This window comes from Oncorhynchus mykiss, chromosome 15, assembly GCF_057628025.1.
Source record: "Oncorhynchus mykiss isolate SJ-2025 chromosome 15, ASM5762802v1, whole genome shotgun sequence".
Classification (NCBI taxonomy): domain Eukaryota; kingdom Metazoa; phylum Chordata; class Actinopteri; order Salmoniformes; family Salmonidae; genus Oncorhynchus; species Oncorhynchus mykiss.
The window spans coordinates 62,883,451-62,898,612 of record NC_143036.1 but is presented as its reverse complement, the minus strand read 5'-3'; the positions used below and the strand labels follow the sequence as shown (position 1 = coordinate 62,898,612).

The window sequence follows — 15,162 nt, the reverse complement described above, 5'->3', positions numbered from 1 at the left end:
AGGAAAAAGACCTGTAACGCTTGATTTTATGAGCTATAGGCTTTGATGAGACGCAACATATGATACTAGTAACCCCTTCCCCTTCGCTTACACACAATTTCAAGTGTTACGTTCAGGCCATTTGTTCAAAGCGATAGTGTTTAGGTTGTAGTTAGGGGTGTTAACAATGAGAAACATTTGTTACTGAAGAAAAAACAGGTACACAAACCCTCTCCCCTCCCCTTCCCATCTCCACCCACCACACCAACACTCTGACCAGGAATGGAATGCAAGCTACTCTCTCTTCTGTAGTCACTGTATTTGATGGATTAAACAACATTTACACCAACAGATAGAATTGTTGAAACGTTTATTGATCATGAGAAACGTGAAGCTAACAAATGCAATAGCTTAAATACAACTTGTTTCAATGATGCATAGGTCTATATTAGGACAGACACATGAAAAGGATCAATTAAATATGTTACATTTGGTATAATATTGTTTAAAATAAATGAACATTTACAGTACATATTTACAATCTTATTTACAATACAAAAGTTGGCAGGTGTTGATCGATCTTAGCCATCACCGAAATAGGAAGCAAAAGCGGTATGCGGTTGAAGATCAGGGCCATCAGATTATTCCTATTCTAATGCAGGTTTTCTTCACAACACGTGGTACACAGGTCTGGTCCCGGGGCTTTCTGGAGTGCAAGGCTGGGAGTCGGTGCTGGAGGGCGAGAAGGTAAGCATATCTCTGAGCCCTGCTGGGGCACTGGCATCCACCGAGGAGAGGCGATCTACTATGCTAGACAGGCAGGCCAGGCTGGAGGCACCAGCACCTCTCTCTCCAGAGCTCACTAGACAGGACAAACAGGGGAAGGACAAGGTCAGTCAAGACAATGAAGGGAGCGATCTTATGGATGAGATCAGTTAACTACCATGTCCAATTGAGTCAATTTGTGTGTATGGTGAACTTAAATGGAAAGGCAGAATTATTCACGTAACTTGGAACATAATTTGTGTCTTTATAGTACGAATCAAAATGAATGAATGTAAACCTGGCAAGTTTTACAATACTTAACATACACAGGTGGTAGCCAGACCATAGCCTTACATAAGCCCATTACATGCATTCATTAGACAATGTCTCTAGTTTTATATGACATAACAACAAAACATATTAATCAATGTGTCTTACCATTCTTAATGTAACTGTAGTTGTTGCCAAAGCTTGTGTTCATCTGAGGCCACACAACAGGACTGTTACAGTCAACCTACAAGGAAACAAACAGAGCAAACTAACGTTAGCACAGCAGTCATGACAAAGCACGTGATATTATTCCCCTTTCTACGTTTCAGACATTTCTAAGTGTCTGAAATGCATTTTCCTCAACTGAGGTTTGTAAATGGTGCACAATAAAGAAAGCTAAAAAAATATAGGTAAATAATGTAATCCTTGGTCATCTTGCCAGACTGATGAATCCACAGTGTTCCTGCCTGTCTGGCTAGGGTTCTTTATTTCACAGCCACCTCAGGGCCAAAGTTGCAGGCTACTCCCATGATCTGCCCGGCTCTAGCCGTGGCGAATCGATTGTATCAGTGGAAGTAACACCAGTTTGTGCAAGATGACACTTTCTCCCAGTAAATCTGCAGAAAATCCTGGCAGCGGAGGAGAACATGCAGTCAGGATGGAATGCAGAAAAGCACAGTCTTTCCTGCCAGACTTCAGTAAGGTGGATTTAGCAGGGTTTATTAGGCTATAATGTGTACAATGGTGGGAAAGTCATTACTCCATCCACCATCATAAAGATCCATTCTATTATTTAGCATTGCATCAACTTTTAACCACTGTTTTGTAGAGCTGATTCTAATCTTGAATGGCCAACTGAGAAAGTATCATGCATGCACTGGGGTAATGTACAGGCACCAAACATACCAATAAAAAAAGGACAGCATTTGCATGTGAAACGTAATGCATCATGCATATATAACACTGCAAAAGAGATGTTTACATTAATGAAGCAGCCAAAGAAGATGAAATGCACAAGGGAACGTTGTAATTGAGATCCCCCAACAGCACAATCAGTGCAAGTCTATTCAATAAACATTCTACATTTGAAGTGAGCCTGTTCCCCTTCAGATCCAGGGAGATACTCTAAATGCAAATTAGTATTATAATATGCATGCTCAGAGACATCGGGAATTAAGCTACTAAGGTAGCGTCCCAAACAAAAGCTTTTTAACTCAAGATCTTGGGAGATACAACAAGACAGAGGCTAACAGCAATGTTATCCACCATGCAAATAGAGTACTCTGAATTAGTCAAAAGAGGGAAAACGTTTCAGCAGACACTAAGCTAGCAGGACCTGATAAAACCTCTGTGTGCTGCACAGAGATGAGGAGACAGTGAGAGAAACTGTATATGAGTCCGTGTGTGTCTGGTCTCAGTCTCACCATGCTGTCGGAGCAGCTGGACGAGGGGCTCCCAGGCTCTGAGCTGCTCTCCCCTGGAAGGCCGTAGTAGTTCTCCACATGCTCATGGAGCAGCTCCTGGAGGCTCTCGATGTACTGGATGGCGTTGCGCAGGATCTCCACCTTAGGCAGCCTCTGGCTGGGGTTGGCTGAGGTGCAGCGCCTCAGAGCCTCGAAGCCGTGGTTCACCTTTTTCAGCCGGCGTCGTTCCCTCATGGTGGCAGCCCGCCGCCGGTCCACTGTGCTGGACTTACGCTTGCAGGCCTTGCAGGCCCACTGAAGGCAGTGACCCGCCTGGTGAGGTGTCCCAGGGACCCGGACGTGCTCGTCCTCCTCTGAGCCGTCCAGTTCCCCGGGGCCGAAGTCCAGGTCCTCTGGCGAGGAGGCACAGGCGCTGTCATAGAAGACCTGGGATGGGGAGAAGACATCCATGGCTGGGCTGTTGTTGTGGTTGAAGAAAGGAAGGAAATAACTCTCTGCTTTGGGAGAGCAGTGGGGTGAGAGAGGAGACCTCTGAGTGATATGTGGGGGCTGCTGCCATGGGGCCCCCCTTATATGCCCCCAGTCCACAGCCCAAGGCCCACATTGGCCAGATCTAATTACCATGCCCCATTGGCCCAGGCAGGCTGGGGTTAGCTCAGCTCTCCACCCCACCCGCTCCCTCACCCCCAGTACCCTGCAGAGTTCCCCACATCTGCACTCCCTGGTGTTTTCCCACTCATTACACCACTACATGGCCCTTTTCTGTAAGAAACAGACCTATTCTGAGTAAAGGTAATGGTTGGTGAATACCAATAGTTGTACAGGTAAAGAGGAGAATAACTTTACCTCTCAGATCTGACAAAATAGTATGTTTTCTATACCCATTTTTAAATATATACACTACTAATATTGCAATGAGCCAACATTCAAAATCTTACACATATGTGTGATAATAATGGAGATTAGTTTCGTTTTCTAAAACTGACCAATAGCAACGAGGTGAACCATGTACAAGAGTTCGCAGGCCAATTTTATGCTTGAGACAAATAGCAGCGTTACAGATGCAGCCCAGCTGCAAAGGGAGGTGTAACATTTCAAATCCCGATCATTCACATTGCTGCGGTAACTCCTCTAACCGGTCCTAACTCATCATTGAAGGTGTCATACACGGGGTGTCCGTGTTTGTTAAAGCTCATTAAAATAGGTAATTGAGCAATTAACACGAGGGCTTCAATTCGTGAATAATTTGCAAGACCTAGTTTTCTGTCATAGCCAAACATAAACCATTTAAAACCTAATTATAGCCATGTCAAATGATATTCAAAACAGATAGGCCTATACATTTAAACATGTACAATTACATTGCTGTGAAAAAGCATTTTCCCCCTTCCTGATTTCTTTTTTTTTTTTTTTGCACATTTGTCACACTTAAATGTTTCAGATCAAACAAATGTAAATATTACACAAAGATAACCCAAGTAAACATAAAACGCAGTTTTAAGTGATGATTTTACTTAAGGGAAAAAGCAATCCGAACCTTAATGGTCCTATGTGAAAAAGTAATTGCCCCCAAAATCTAATAACTGGTTGTGCCACCCTCAGCAGCAACAACTGCAATCAAGCGTTTGCGATAACTGGCCATGAGTCTTTCACATCGCTGTGGAGGAATTTTGGCCCACTCTTCTTTGCAGAATTGTTTTAATTCAGTTGCAGAATTGTTTTAATTCAGCCACATTGGAGGGTTTTTGAGCATGAACCGCCTTTTTAAGGTCATGCCACAGCATCTGAATCGGATTCAAGTGCAGACTTTGACTCGGCCACTCCAAAACCTTCATTTTGTTTTTTTTAAGCCATTCAGAAGTGGACTTGCTGGTGTGGTTTGGATCATTGTCCTGCTGCAGAACCCAGGTGCGCTTCAGCTTGAGGTCACGAACTGATGGCCGGACATTCTCCTTCAGGATTTTTTGGTAGAGAGCAGAATTAATGGTTCCATCAATCACAGCAAGTCGTCCAGGTCCTGAAGCAGCAAAGCAGCCCCAGACCATCACACTGCCAACACCATATTTGACTGTTGGTGTGATGTTCTTTTTCTGAAATGCTGTGTTACTTTTACGCCAGATGTACACCTTCCAAAAAGTTCAACTTTTGTCTCGTCAGTCCACAGAATATTTTCCCAAAAGTCTTGCGGATCATCAAGATGTTTTTTTGCCAAAAGTGAGACGAGCCTTTATGTTATTTTTGGTCAGCAGTGGTTTTCGCCTTGGAACTCTGCCATGGATGCCATTTTTGCCCAGTCTCTTTCTTATGGTTGAGCCATTAACACTGACCTTAGCTGAGGCAAGTGAGGCCTGCAGTTCTTTAGATGTTGTTGTGGGTTCTTTTGTGACCTCTGATGAGTCGTCGCTGCGCTCCCTTTGTCATTTTCATCAGTAATCAGGCCTGGCTGTGGCTAGTGAAATTGAACTCAGCTTTGCAAAAAATGTGATTAACCACAGTAAATTAATGATTTAACAAGCGGGGGAAATGACTTTGTCATATAGGGCCATGAAGGTTTCGGATAGGTTTTTCCCTTAATAAAGAAAGTGATCACTTACAAATTGCATTTTGTGTTTACTTGGGTAATCTTTGTGTAATATTAAACATTCTTTGATGATCTGAAACATTTAAGTGTGACAAATGTGCAAAAAAATAAGAAATCAGGAAGGGGGCAAATACTTTTTCACAGCACTGTACTTGTTGCACCTGGAAAGGTCTCAATGTCTAATAATGTATAGTTTTGACGCCCCTCTTAAAAGACCTGTATCGCATTGTATCCTTGATAAATTTGACTCAATAAAATTAGAAATCTGGCATTACAATTGTGTTAACTTTTAAAACATTCGGCTTGTAATACATGTTAATAAGCATGCTATATTCATTATTTAAGCTGCGTCTCGAAAGAGGCGGCTTGCGCCCGAACAACATGTGCATAGCCTAATAACGCATGAGAAACTAACTAGAACAAACACTGATGAATAGCCATGATGAGCTGCCTGTTTCAGTCGTCGGAGTAATTATTCGAGCGTTGTGTTTGTTGACACCCTACAAGGATACAATGTGGATATTTCTCACAACGTGTCAAAACGTTTGTCCTCCTCTATCTCTGGGAACCGCGCACACCTAAGAAAACACTCTAGTACCTGCCACTGAATTGCGGCCCGAGTTTGTATTGCGCACAGCTGAAGAAGACATTGGCATGAGCCTGGCCCTCGATGCTGCGGTTGAGATCAAAGGCTATATTGACTGTGAACAATCCCCAACAATATGGACAACGAGAAAACCTGGTAACAACCGACAGTTAATTGAGCCTATAGGATACGATTGCACCAGCATATGGTGTTAGTGGCGATACATTTAGCAGAAGCCTGCCTATGCGCTGCTCCAGTCGTTGTACACACTCACTCTGACTCTGTGATCTGAAGTGCTAGTGGTGTCTCTTGGGAACTAGGGGGTTTGTTTTTTATCGCCTCTATTCCAGAGTTGTTGTCGGGGGTCAGAGGCAGAGTTAAGTGTAGGGCATTAGCTGGGATTTAATGTCCCTTTCCCCTCACGTGAAACCCTCTTTCTTCTAAACTTGCTTAAGCTTTGATTTCATGTGATGTTGTGCCCCTCTTATCTCCATAGGGGTCATATATAAAATGTTCCATAAAGGTTTATTTACCACAGATTCTATATGCCATAGATGGAAACGTATTTTTGTTATATTTCTGAAAGATGTAGAGTATGGTGACAAATGATCTCAATTTTGTCTGATGAACGACATGTTTCAGACTGATACAATAATTTAAATCACACTTTATATAATCCTTCATGTATAGTATTTCACTTTTCCAGTTAACCAATGTTTGTTTTTATATATGGTGGGAAGCCCATTTCTTAAAGTAACTGTCTAGTGTTTTCAGATTTCTATGAAATATGACCAACTTTTGGTTACAATATGAGTGAAATAGTTTTCCTTCCAAAAAGTGTAATTATGTATGTTAAAAATCATCTTTACTGTGTTGGAATGATGTGGGTGCACCTCAGCAATAGAATGTTTTGGGCATATACCGGTCATTAAAAATATTAATGTGAGCATTAAAAATATTCATGCAAGTAGACCGCCGATTGGCCAGCGCATCCTCCTTTAGACCACTGATTGGCCAGCTCATCCTCCTCAGGAGTATGACATCATACTCTATGAGGAAATAGCAAGCATTTTTTACATGGTCTGTTTGAGATAGAAGTTTGAGGTGGGGTTGTTGAAGTATTTTTTTTGTCCAATTTAGGCTTTGGCCACAAATGCGAGTATTGGATGAGTCAACAATTATTTGGGTATGAGTAAGATTATTTCAGAATGAGTTAACAGAATATGAACTTTTAAAAGTGAGACTTTCACTGGACAGTTACTTTAATGGGTGCATTAGATCATATCACATGACAAGGGTTTTTGATTGGCAACACCACTTGTCTGGCAGGGAGCTGCAGTGTGCTGCCAACTACAATGTTGCAGGGAATCATTTCATAGCAGGATATTCTAGGAAAGACAGATAAATCAAGGCATTTCTCCCAAAGGCTGATCCTCCCCTATAAAATCTCCCCTTTCATCGGCCTCGACTTTTTAAACACATCCTTCACAGCAAAATACATTTCAATAGCATCATAAATGACAAGGAAATCTCTGTAAAATTGCAGGCCGATGTTGTCTACTAACAAGTCAAATGGTGATAATACATCATACTGCACTCATCCTCCATTTAAAACACCCAGAGAGAGGATTAAACAATTGAATCTCTAACACTTAACTTATAAAGACTGTATTATACATAAATAAGACAGTAATCATAGACATTAGCATAGGAATCACATCTATTAAACCCCAGATTGATCAATTCGCATCTAAATCTTAAAATAACAGGTCCCAAAGAAATGACGTCCCTCTCAACATAAAGGTGGTAATTGCTATTTTCCCAAGGTTTAGGTCTCAATGTTGAGCAGGTGGTAGATTTTGGTCAAACATATCAACGATATTATCCAAAAACAAACAGTAGATTGACAAGGTCATTTGGTGGGATCTAGGAGAGCCTTAGAACTCATTTTGGAAGGAAGACGCTGGACAATTCTCATGGACACTGGGAAACAGGCTCACAAACTCACTGTGAGAAAGCTGCTTCGATCCCATTAAAACAACATTACTGTTGGAGCTATCTAGTTTCAGTTTGGTTCAGTGAGAGAGTCAGAAGTAAAAGGAAAGATGTGAAGGGACTTTGAAGTACAGGCCCTATATCCTTTGATAGTACTTACTGTATCAGGCATCACTGAAGTGCTCATTAAATCTATGTTTAATCCCACTAGAAATAGGAGCGTGGGTGGTTTGACATTGTGATTTGGATAAAGGTTGGTACATTGGATATGCAATCTGCTGTTTTGAAAAATCACCCAAAACGTACCCTACCCTAAAGCCTTTTACGCCTTTATACAAAGACTGTAAGGTTAATCAATTTGAATGTACTCAGCGGCAATACAAAAACAACACCCCACAGAGACCCTAGTGCATCTCTATTATGGCCTCTTTTTCAAATGACTGTTGGATGAGTCACTAATAAGTTGTGTGTGTGCTTGGGGTCATGAGTCAGTGTGAGGTGTGTGTGTGTGTGTATGCTTACATTTGTGTGAGGGCTGAGGGAAAGGCAGACAAAACAACCTGGATTCGGGTGGACGTAACATAGTAAACAAAAAATCTGGTACGCTGAAATTATGATGATATTTTACGTTTGGTATGACGTGTTAATTTCTGGATGTTCATCATCCATTTCTTATTATATGTTACAAATTACAATTCGTATGATATTTTACGTATTACATGTCAGATGACAAGTTATGTTTTGAATTTACAATTCTTCTGATATGTTACAAATTCCAATTTGTTGTGGCTAATATTATGTTATGACTAGTCTATGACACCAGGCTGGACACACAGGGGTCAGCAGTGTCAGTGTGTCAGCCACAGAGACCTGAGAGGGAGAGGAGCAGTGCTCACTGTGATGCAGGGTTAGGTCAGCACAGCAATGCACTGTGGGATCATAAACAAGTAGCACTTCCCAAGTCAACATGTAGGAGAAAGAGATCATCATATCAAACATACATTCAGGGAGTCCCGTATAAACTATGTGTAAACGTTGTGCTAATGTGCATGATCAAACAAGCGATCATGAATTAGGACCTAAAAGATGGCTGCATTATCACTGAGGGCTTTGCACCCTTGCCTCCTGGCCAAGTTTCCATGTCGAAGCATATCTGAGTTTAGAGGTGACAAAATAATAATAATAGTAAAATAACAATAGTAATAATATTTAATAATATATATTTTTATAATACATTATTTTCCGAATAGCACCGACTTTGCTAACTACTTTATGAGGGAAAATATACTTGCTACGACTGTGAAATGTGGTTGTCTCACCTAGCTATCCTAAGATGGACACACTAATTGTAATTCGCTCTGCATAAGAGCGTCTGCTAAATGACTAAAACGTAAATGTAACGCTACTGAAGTGAACTAGGCTAGCTCTCTGCCAGCTGGAACAAAGAAAGGAGCCCAGGCTATTTCAGGTCCCGTTGGATTTTATGGTCTTCTAATTCCCATGCATACTGGGGATACTTGTGGCTGATGCTTGCATGTACAGTGTCATATCTCTATTCAAATTCCACATGATCAAGTGGGTTAGTGGGGACATTAGGGATATTCTCGGATATCATTATGAGACCAGAAAGGTATGGCTGAAAGATTGTCACATAATAAGAATGACATGACCTGCAAAGAGGTTGAACACAGTATGACCTACCTTAAGTACCAATACAGCATACATTAATCTATAGTATTTGGAGTCAAGTCTAATTAAAACAACTGGTACGACATAGGATAATTCAAAAATGAATACCTGAGGTTTTAAATGCATGGTTTTCGTGATACTATATTATACTACATGTGTCAAGGCGATATAGTGTACAAAATGTAATTTGTTTTTATATCAAAATGTGTAAAAACTAAAATTGCCTTAAAAGACCTGACAAGTATTTAAAATAAATAATGAAGTGCATAGATAGTGATGAACAAAACAAAACGTGTAGATGCCTTGTAAGATACAATGCTTACAATTTATTTGTTGGTCAGTTCATATATAAATACGCAAATACAACAATGAATCTCTTGAGGTTGTGTTTCTGCCTTTTATATGTAAAATAAATTAAGTTGTTAATATATTATAAAATATTTACAATTATCAAATGTCCATTTGGAAATAAAATATTATAGTTCCATTGTTGTCATACTTTAGAAAGAAAATATTGACCATTCATACAATTTAAAAGAAAACATTGACTACAAAATGCCCGTTAATTTGCACAAATGAATATAAGTAAATGGAAACTAAAACATATGAATAAAGAAATGAAAATAATTTCGAAATAGACAATGGAAATATGAAATGCTGACGTCGCTTATACAGGCTACAAAATTCCCATAAATCATGATTTATTTTTCTGAGACTTCTTCGTTGCAAGTCGGTTTCTCTTCACTTGATATACTGTCAACGATTGATGACAGGCGAAGAAGGCTGGTGGACGCTGAAGACTCCGTGAAGCCTGAAATATAGAAATCAAATATATAAGATGTACAATCAGTTGATGAGTTGTAAAAGAGCAATTTAGATTTAATTTACTGTTCATAATTGGCACCAACCTTCTCTCTGATTCGTCATTGGTGCATTGGAATGATCAGCTGAGGTCTGCCAGTTTTGACAGGTCTTCTTCCAATGGTACTCCTTATTGGACGCCTTCATGTACACACACATATATTAGCTTAAGTGTCTACTAACACACGTGTTATTATACAAAGTAGTAGGCCTACAAGTATAATGCACAGTAAGATATTTCTCATTATGGAAATGTTCCCTTTAAGTGTAAAGCAAATTATTGTATGCATAAAGTGACATAAAAAATGCAGATGCAAATACTACTCAAATGAAGCTTACATGGTGTTCTTTCACGTTATAGTTATATGAGCCATTTTGAGGCGTTTTTTCTTGCTCATCCAGTGTATGCAACAGGTCCTGCAATTGCTCGATGTAGTTTATGGCGCTGCGTAAAATCTCCACTTTGGGCAGCCGCTGGTTTGGATTGGGCACGGTCTTTTTCTTCAACGCATCGAATGCTTCATTGATCTTCTTGAGCCGCCTTCTTTCCCTGAGAGTGGCCGCTTTGCGCCTGTCGGTTGGTGCAGACTTTCTTTTACAAACCTTACAAGCCCAGATGAGGCACTGTCCCTCGCAGTGTGGCTGAAGACCAGGGGGTGCGAGGACATGCTCCTCTCCGCTGCTGTCACATCCAGTCTCGGACGGATCCCCCCCAGGTGACAACGGGCTGTCATTCCCGTGGTACAAAGGGGACACCCCCGCCATGTCCAAGTGCTGCAATGGTCCATGATCTCCCTCGAGATAGCGCAGATCGTTGAAGAAATAAGTGTTGGTCTCAAAAAGTTCCACCATACTGTTGTACCCTCGCACGGCCTATGTTTTGACAGTGGGACACTGCATGGCATTTAAATAGCCCAGTGACACAAGTCACCAGGCTTATATATAGAAACTGAAACTCTATCCAGCGCTTAGCTGTCGCAGTGCATCAACCTTTTTTTCTCAATGGGGTTTTTTACTACCAAGCGAGTTTGTGTAGAAAATAAATAAGCGTTAACACCTCTCAATGAAAGTTAAAACGTCACTTCAAACTTACGACAGGTGTTTTCAATATCTGTTTCACAGTGAAATGGTAACATTCTCAACCTGCAAGGTAACTGTCAATGTAATCTTCAGGCCCTCCCCAATAAGTTGGCTCCCCTAAGTGGAACATATATTGGCCCTCAACTGACTTGCAAAGTTCCAAAAACATTATGTTCATAACTAATAATAATAATAAAGTATATTCGTTCTTGTTGACTAGTCTTATCAAAACCTTTCAACTTTTAAGCTCAATTCCCAACCTACTGTAGGCTGAAATTCTACAGTATAGATTATGAAATTTCAAAGAAACATATCCTAGACAGCGAGAATGGTTAAGTGCAGTTGTAACTTGTGCAATGTCCGATCATAAATAGATATGAATGTGCAGTCAAAATGACACGCGTGATATCTAGGCAGTATAAATAGATCTGGGACTCATTCATCTTAAATCCATAAAAATAGATGAAAGTCTTCTCAGTGGTGCTATGTGGCCTTTTTGCTATGTGACATTTTTTTTCTACGATCGGCAAAGTCTGCTTCTCTCAGCTGGGATACTAGTGGTCGCTGGGGGCTCCTGTTTCTGCCTGGAGATATGGTATCCATGACATGTGCCAAGAAATTAGCCAAGTATAGTTTTGTCACCCTTTTGGCCTATGTTTACCATTTATAGTATTAGCGTTGGGGTTACCTGAACATTTATGAAACTATTATGTCTGTGTGTGTGCCGTGCATGTATGTGTGTGTGTGTGTGTGTGTGTGTCTATGTACACTACCATTCAAAAGTTTGTGGTCACTTAGAAATGTCCTTGTTTTTGAAAGAAAAGCACATTTTCTGTTCATTAAAAAAAACATCAAATTGATCAGAAAAACAGTGTAGATATTGTTCATCTTGTAAATGACTGTTAAAGCTGGAAACGCCAGATTTTTTATGGAAAATCTACATAGGCGTACAGAGGCCCATTATCAGCAACCGTCACTCCTGTGATCCAATGGCAATTAGCTAATCCAAGTTTATCTTTTAAAAGGCTAATTGATCATTAGAAAATGATTTTGCAATTATGTTAGCACAGCTGAAATCTGTTGTTCTGATTAAAGAAGCAATAAAACTGGCCTTCTTTAGACTAGTTGAATATCTGGAATATCTAGTTCCTAATACAGGGCATTTTTGAGAGGATTAAATGTCAGGAATTGTGAAAAACTGAGTTTAAATATATTTGGTTAAGGTGTATGTAAACTTACGACTTCAACATTTAAACTCAGTTTTTCACAATTCCTGACCTTTAATCCTCGTAATAATTCCGTCGTAGGTCAGTTAGGATCACCACTTTATTTTAAGAATGTGAAATGTCAGAATAATAGTAGATAATTATTTATTTCAGTTTTTACTTCTTTCATCACATTCCCAGTGGGTCAGAAGTTTACATACACTCAATTAGTATTTGGTAGCATTGCCTTTAAATTGTTTAACTTGGGTCAAACGTTTTGGGTAGCCTTCCACAAGCTTCCCACAATAAGTTGGGTGAATTTTGGCCCATTCCTCCTGACAGCTGGTGTAACGGAGTCAGGTTTGTAGGCCTCCTTGCTCGCGCACAGTTTTTCAGTTCTGCCCACACATTTTCTATAGGATTGAGTTCAGGGCTTTGTGATGGCCACTCCAATACCTTGACTTTGCTGTCCTAAAGCCATTATGCTTGGGGTCATTGTTCATTCGGGAAAACCCATTTGCGACCAAGCTTTAACTTCCTGACTGATGTCTTGAGATGTTGCTTCAATATAGTCACAATATCCCTCCTCATGATGCCATCTATTTTGTGAAGTGCACCAGTCCCTCCTGTAGCAAAGCACCCCCAGAACATGATTCTGCCACCCCCGTGCTTCACGGTTGGGATGGTGTTCTTCGGCTTGCAAGCCTCCCCCTTTTAACTTCAAATGGTCATTATCGCCGAACAGTTCTATTTTTGTTTCATCAGACCAGAGGACAATTCTCCAAAAAGTACAATCTTTGTCCCAATGTGCAGTTGCAAACCATAGTCTGTCTTTTTTATGGTGGTTTTGGAGCAGTGGCTTTTTCCTTGCTGAGCGGCCTTTCAGGTTATGTCGATATAGGACTCGTTTTACTGTGGATATAGATACTTTTGTACCTGTTTCCTCCAGCATCTTCACAAGGTCCTTTGCTGTTGTTCTGGGATTCATTTGCACTTTTCACACCAAAGTACGTTCATCTCTAGGAGACAGAACGCGTCTCCTTCCTGAGTGGTATGACTGCTGCGTGATCCCATGGTGTTTATACTTGCGTACTATTGTTTGTACTGACGAAAGTGGTACCTTCAGGCATTTCGAAATTGCTCCCAAGGATGAACCAGACTTGTGGAGGTCTACAATTTATTTTCTGAGGTCTTGGCTGATTTCTTTTGATTTTCCCATGATGTCAAGCAAAGAGGCACTGAGTTTGAAGGTAGGCCTTGAAATTCATCCACAGGTACACCTCCAATTGACTCAAATGATGTCAATTAGCCTATCAGAAGCTTCTAAAGCAATGACACAATTGTATGGTATTTTCCGAGCTGTTAAAGCCACAGTCAACGTAGTGTATGTAAACCTCTGACCCACTGGATTTGTGAAATAATCTGTCTGTTAACAATTGTTGGAACAATTATTTGTGTCATGCTCAAAGTAGATGTTCTAACCGACTTGCCAAAACTATAGTTTGTTATCAAGAAATTTGTGGAGTGGTTGAAAAATTAGCTTTAATTACTCCAACCTAAGTGTATATAAACTTCCGACTTCAACTGTACATGTGTGTCACGTTCTGACCATAGTTCTTTTGTGTTTTCTTTGTTTTAGAGTTGGTCAGGATTTGAGCTGAGTGGGCATTCTATGTTGTGTGTCTAGTTTTCCCATTTCTATGTTTGGCCTGATATGGTTCTCAATCAGAGGCAGGTGTTAGTCATTGTCTCTGATTGGGAACCATATTTAGGTAGCCTGTTTTGTTTTGTGGGTGGTTGCCTTCTGTCTTTGTGTCTATGCACCAGATAGGACTGTTTTGGTTTTTTCACATTTGTTGTTTTGGTATTTTGTAGTGTTCACGTTTATGGTCTTTATTAAACATGTTGAACTCTAACCATGCTGCGCTTTGGTCCAAAGAAAACCGCTACAATGTGATATGAGTAATGTAAGATATGCAAACATGATTAAAGTAGCAATATGAATTGACATTGTTTAAAGTGACTAGTGATCCATTTATTAAAGTGTCCAGTGATTCTTTTGCCCATCTTAATCTTTTCTTTTATTTGCCAGTCTGAGATGGCTTTTTCTTTGCAACTCTGCATAGAAGGCCAGCATCCCAGAGTTGCCTCTTCACTGTTGACGTTGAGACTGGTGTTTTGCGGGTACTATTTAATGAAGCTACCAGTTGAGGACTTGTGAAGCGTCTGTTTCTCAAACTACACACTCCATGTACTTGTCTTCTTGCTCAGTTATGCACCGGGGCCTCCCACTCTTTCTATTCTGGTTAGAGACAGTTTGCTCTGTTCTGTGAAGGGAGTAGTACACAGGGTTGTACGAGATCTTCAGTTTCTTGGCAATTTCTCGCATGGGATAGCCTTCATTTCTCAGAACAAGAATAGACTGACGAGTTTCTGAAGAAAGCTCTTTGTTTCTGGACATTTTGAGCCTGTAATCAAACCCACAAATGCTGATGCTCCAGATACTCAACTAGTCTAAAGAAGGCCAGTTGTATTGCTTCTTTAATCAGGACAACAGTTTTCTAACAATTACAAAAGGGTTTTCTAATGATCAATTAGTCTTTTAAAATTATAAACTTGGATTAGCTAACACAACGTGCCATTGGATTACAGGAGTGATGGTTGCTGGTAATGGGCCTCTGTACACCTATGTATATAGTCCATAGAAAATCTGCCGTTTCCAGCTAC

General features: G+C 40.4%; 2 protein-coding genes across 2 annotated transcripts; both read right to left on the bottom strand.

The window, feature by feature from the left end:
• Positions 1–332: 332 nt before the first annotated feature.
• LOC110490466 (myogenic factor 5-like) lies at positions 333–3,107 on the bottom strand. Its single transcript, XM_021563868.3, has 3 exons — positions 2,439–3,107; positions 1,183–1,258; positions 333–841 (listed from the first exon to the last, which is right to left on the bottom strand). The coding sequence occupies exons 1-3, from the start codon at positions 3,060–3,062 to the stop codon at positions 648–650; spliced, it is 894 nt and encodes a 297-aa protein (XP_021419543.2). The 5' UTR covers positions 3,063–3,107; the 3' UTR covers positions 333–647.
• Positions 3,108–9,875: 6,768 nt separating this feature from the next.
• myf6 (myogenic factor 6) lies at positions 9,876–11,045 on the bottom strand. The gene is made up of 3 exons (XM_021563867.3): positions 10,490–11,045; positions 10,198–10,291; positions 9,876–10,100 (listed from the first exon to the last, which is right to left on the bottom strand). Exons 1-3 carry the CDS (start codon positions 11,000–11,002, stop codon positions 9,991–9,993), a joined length of 717 nt encoding a protein of 238 aa, XP_021419542.3. The 5' UTR covers positions 11,003–11,045; the 3' UTR covers positions 9,876–9,990.
• Between the last annotated feature and the right edge of the window lie 4,117 nt (positions 11,046–15,162).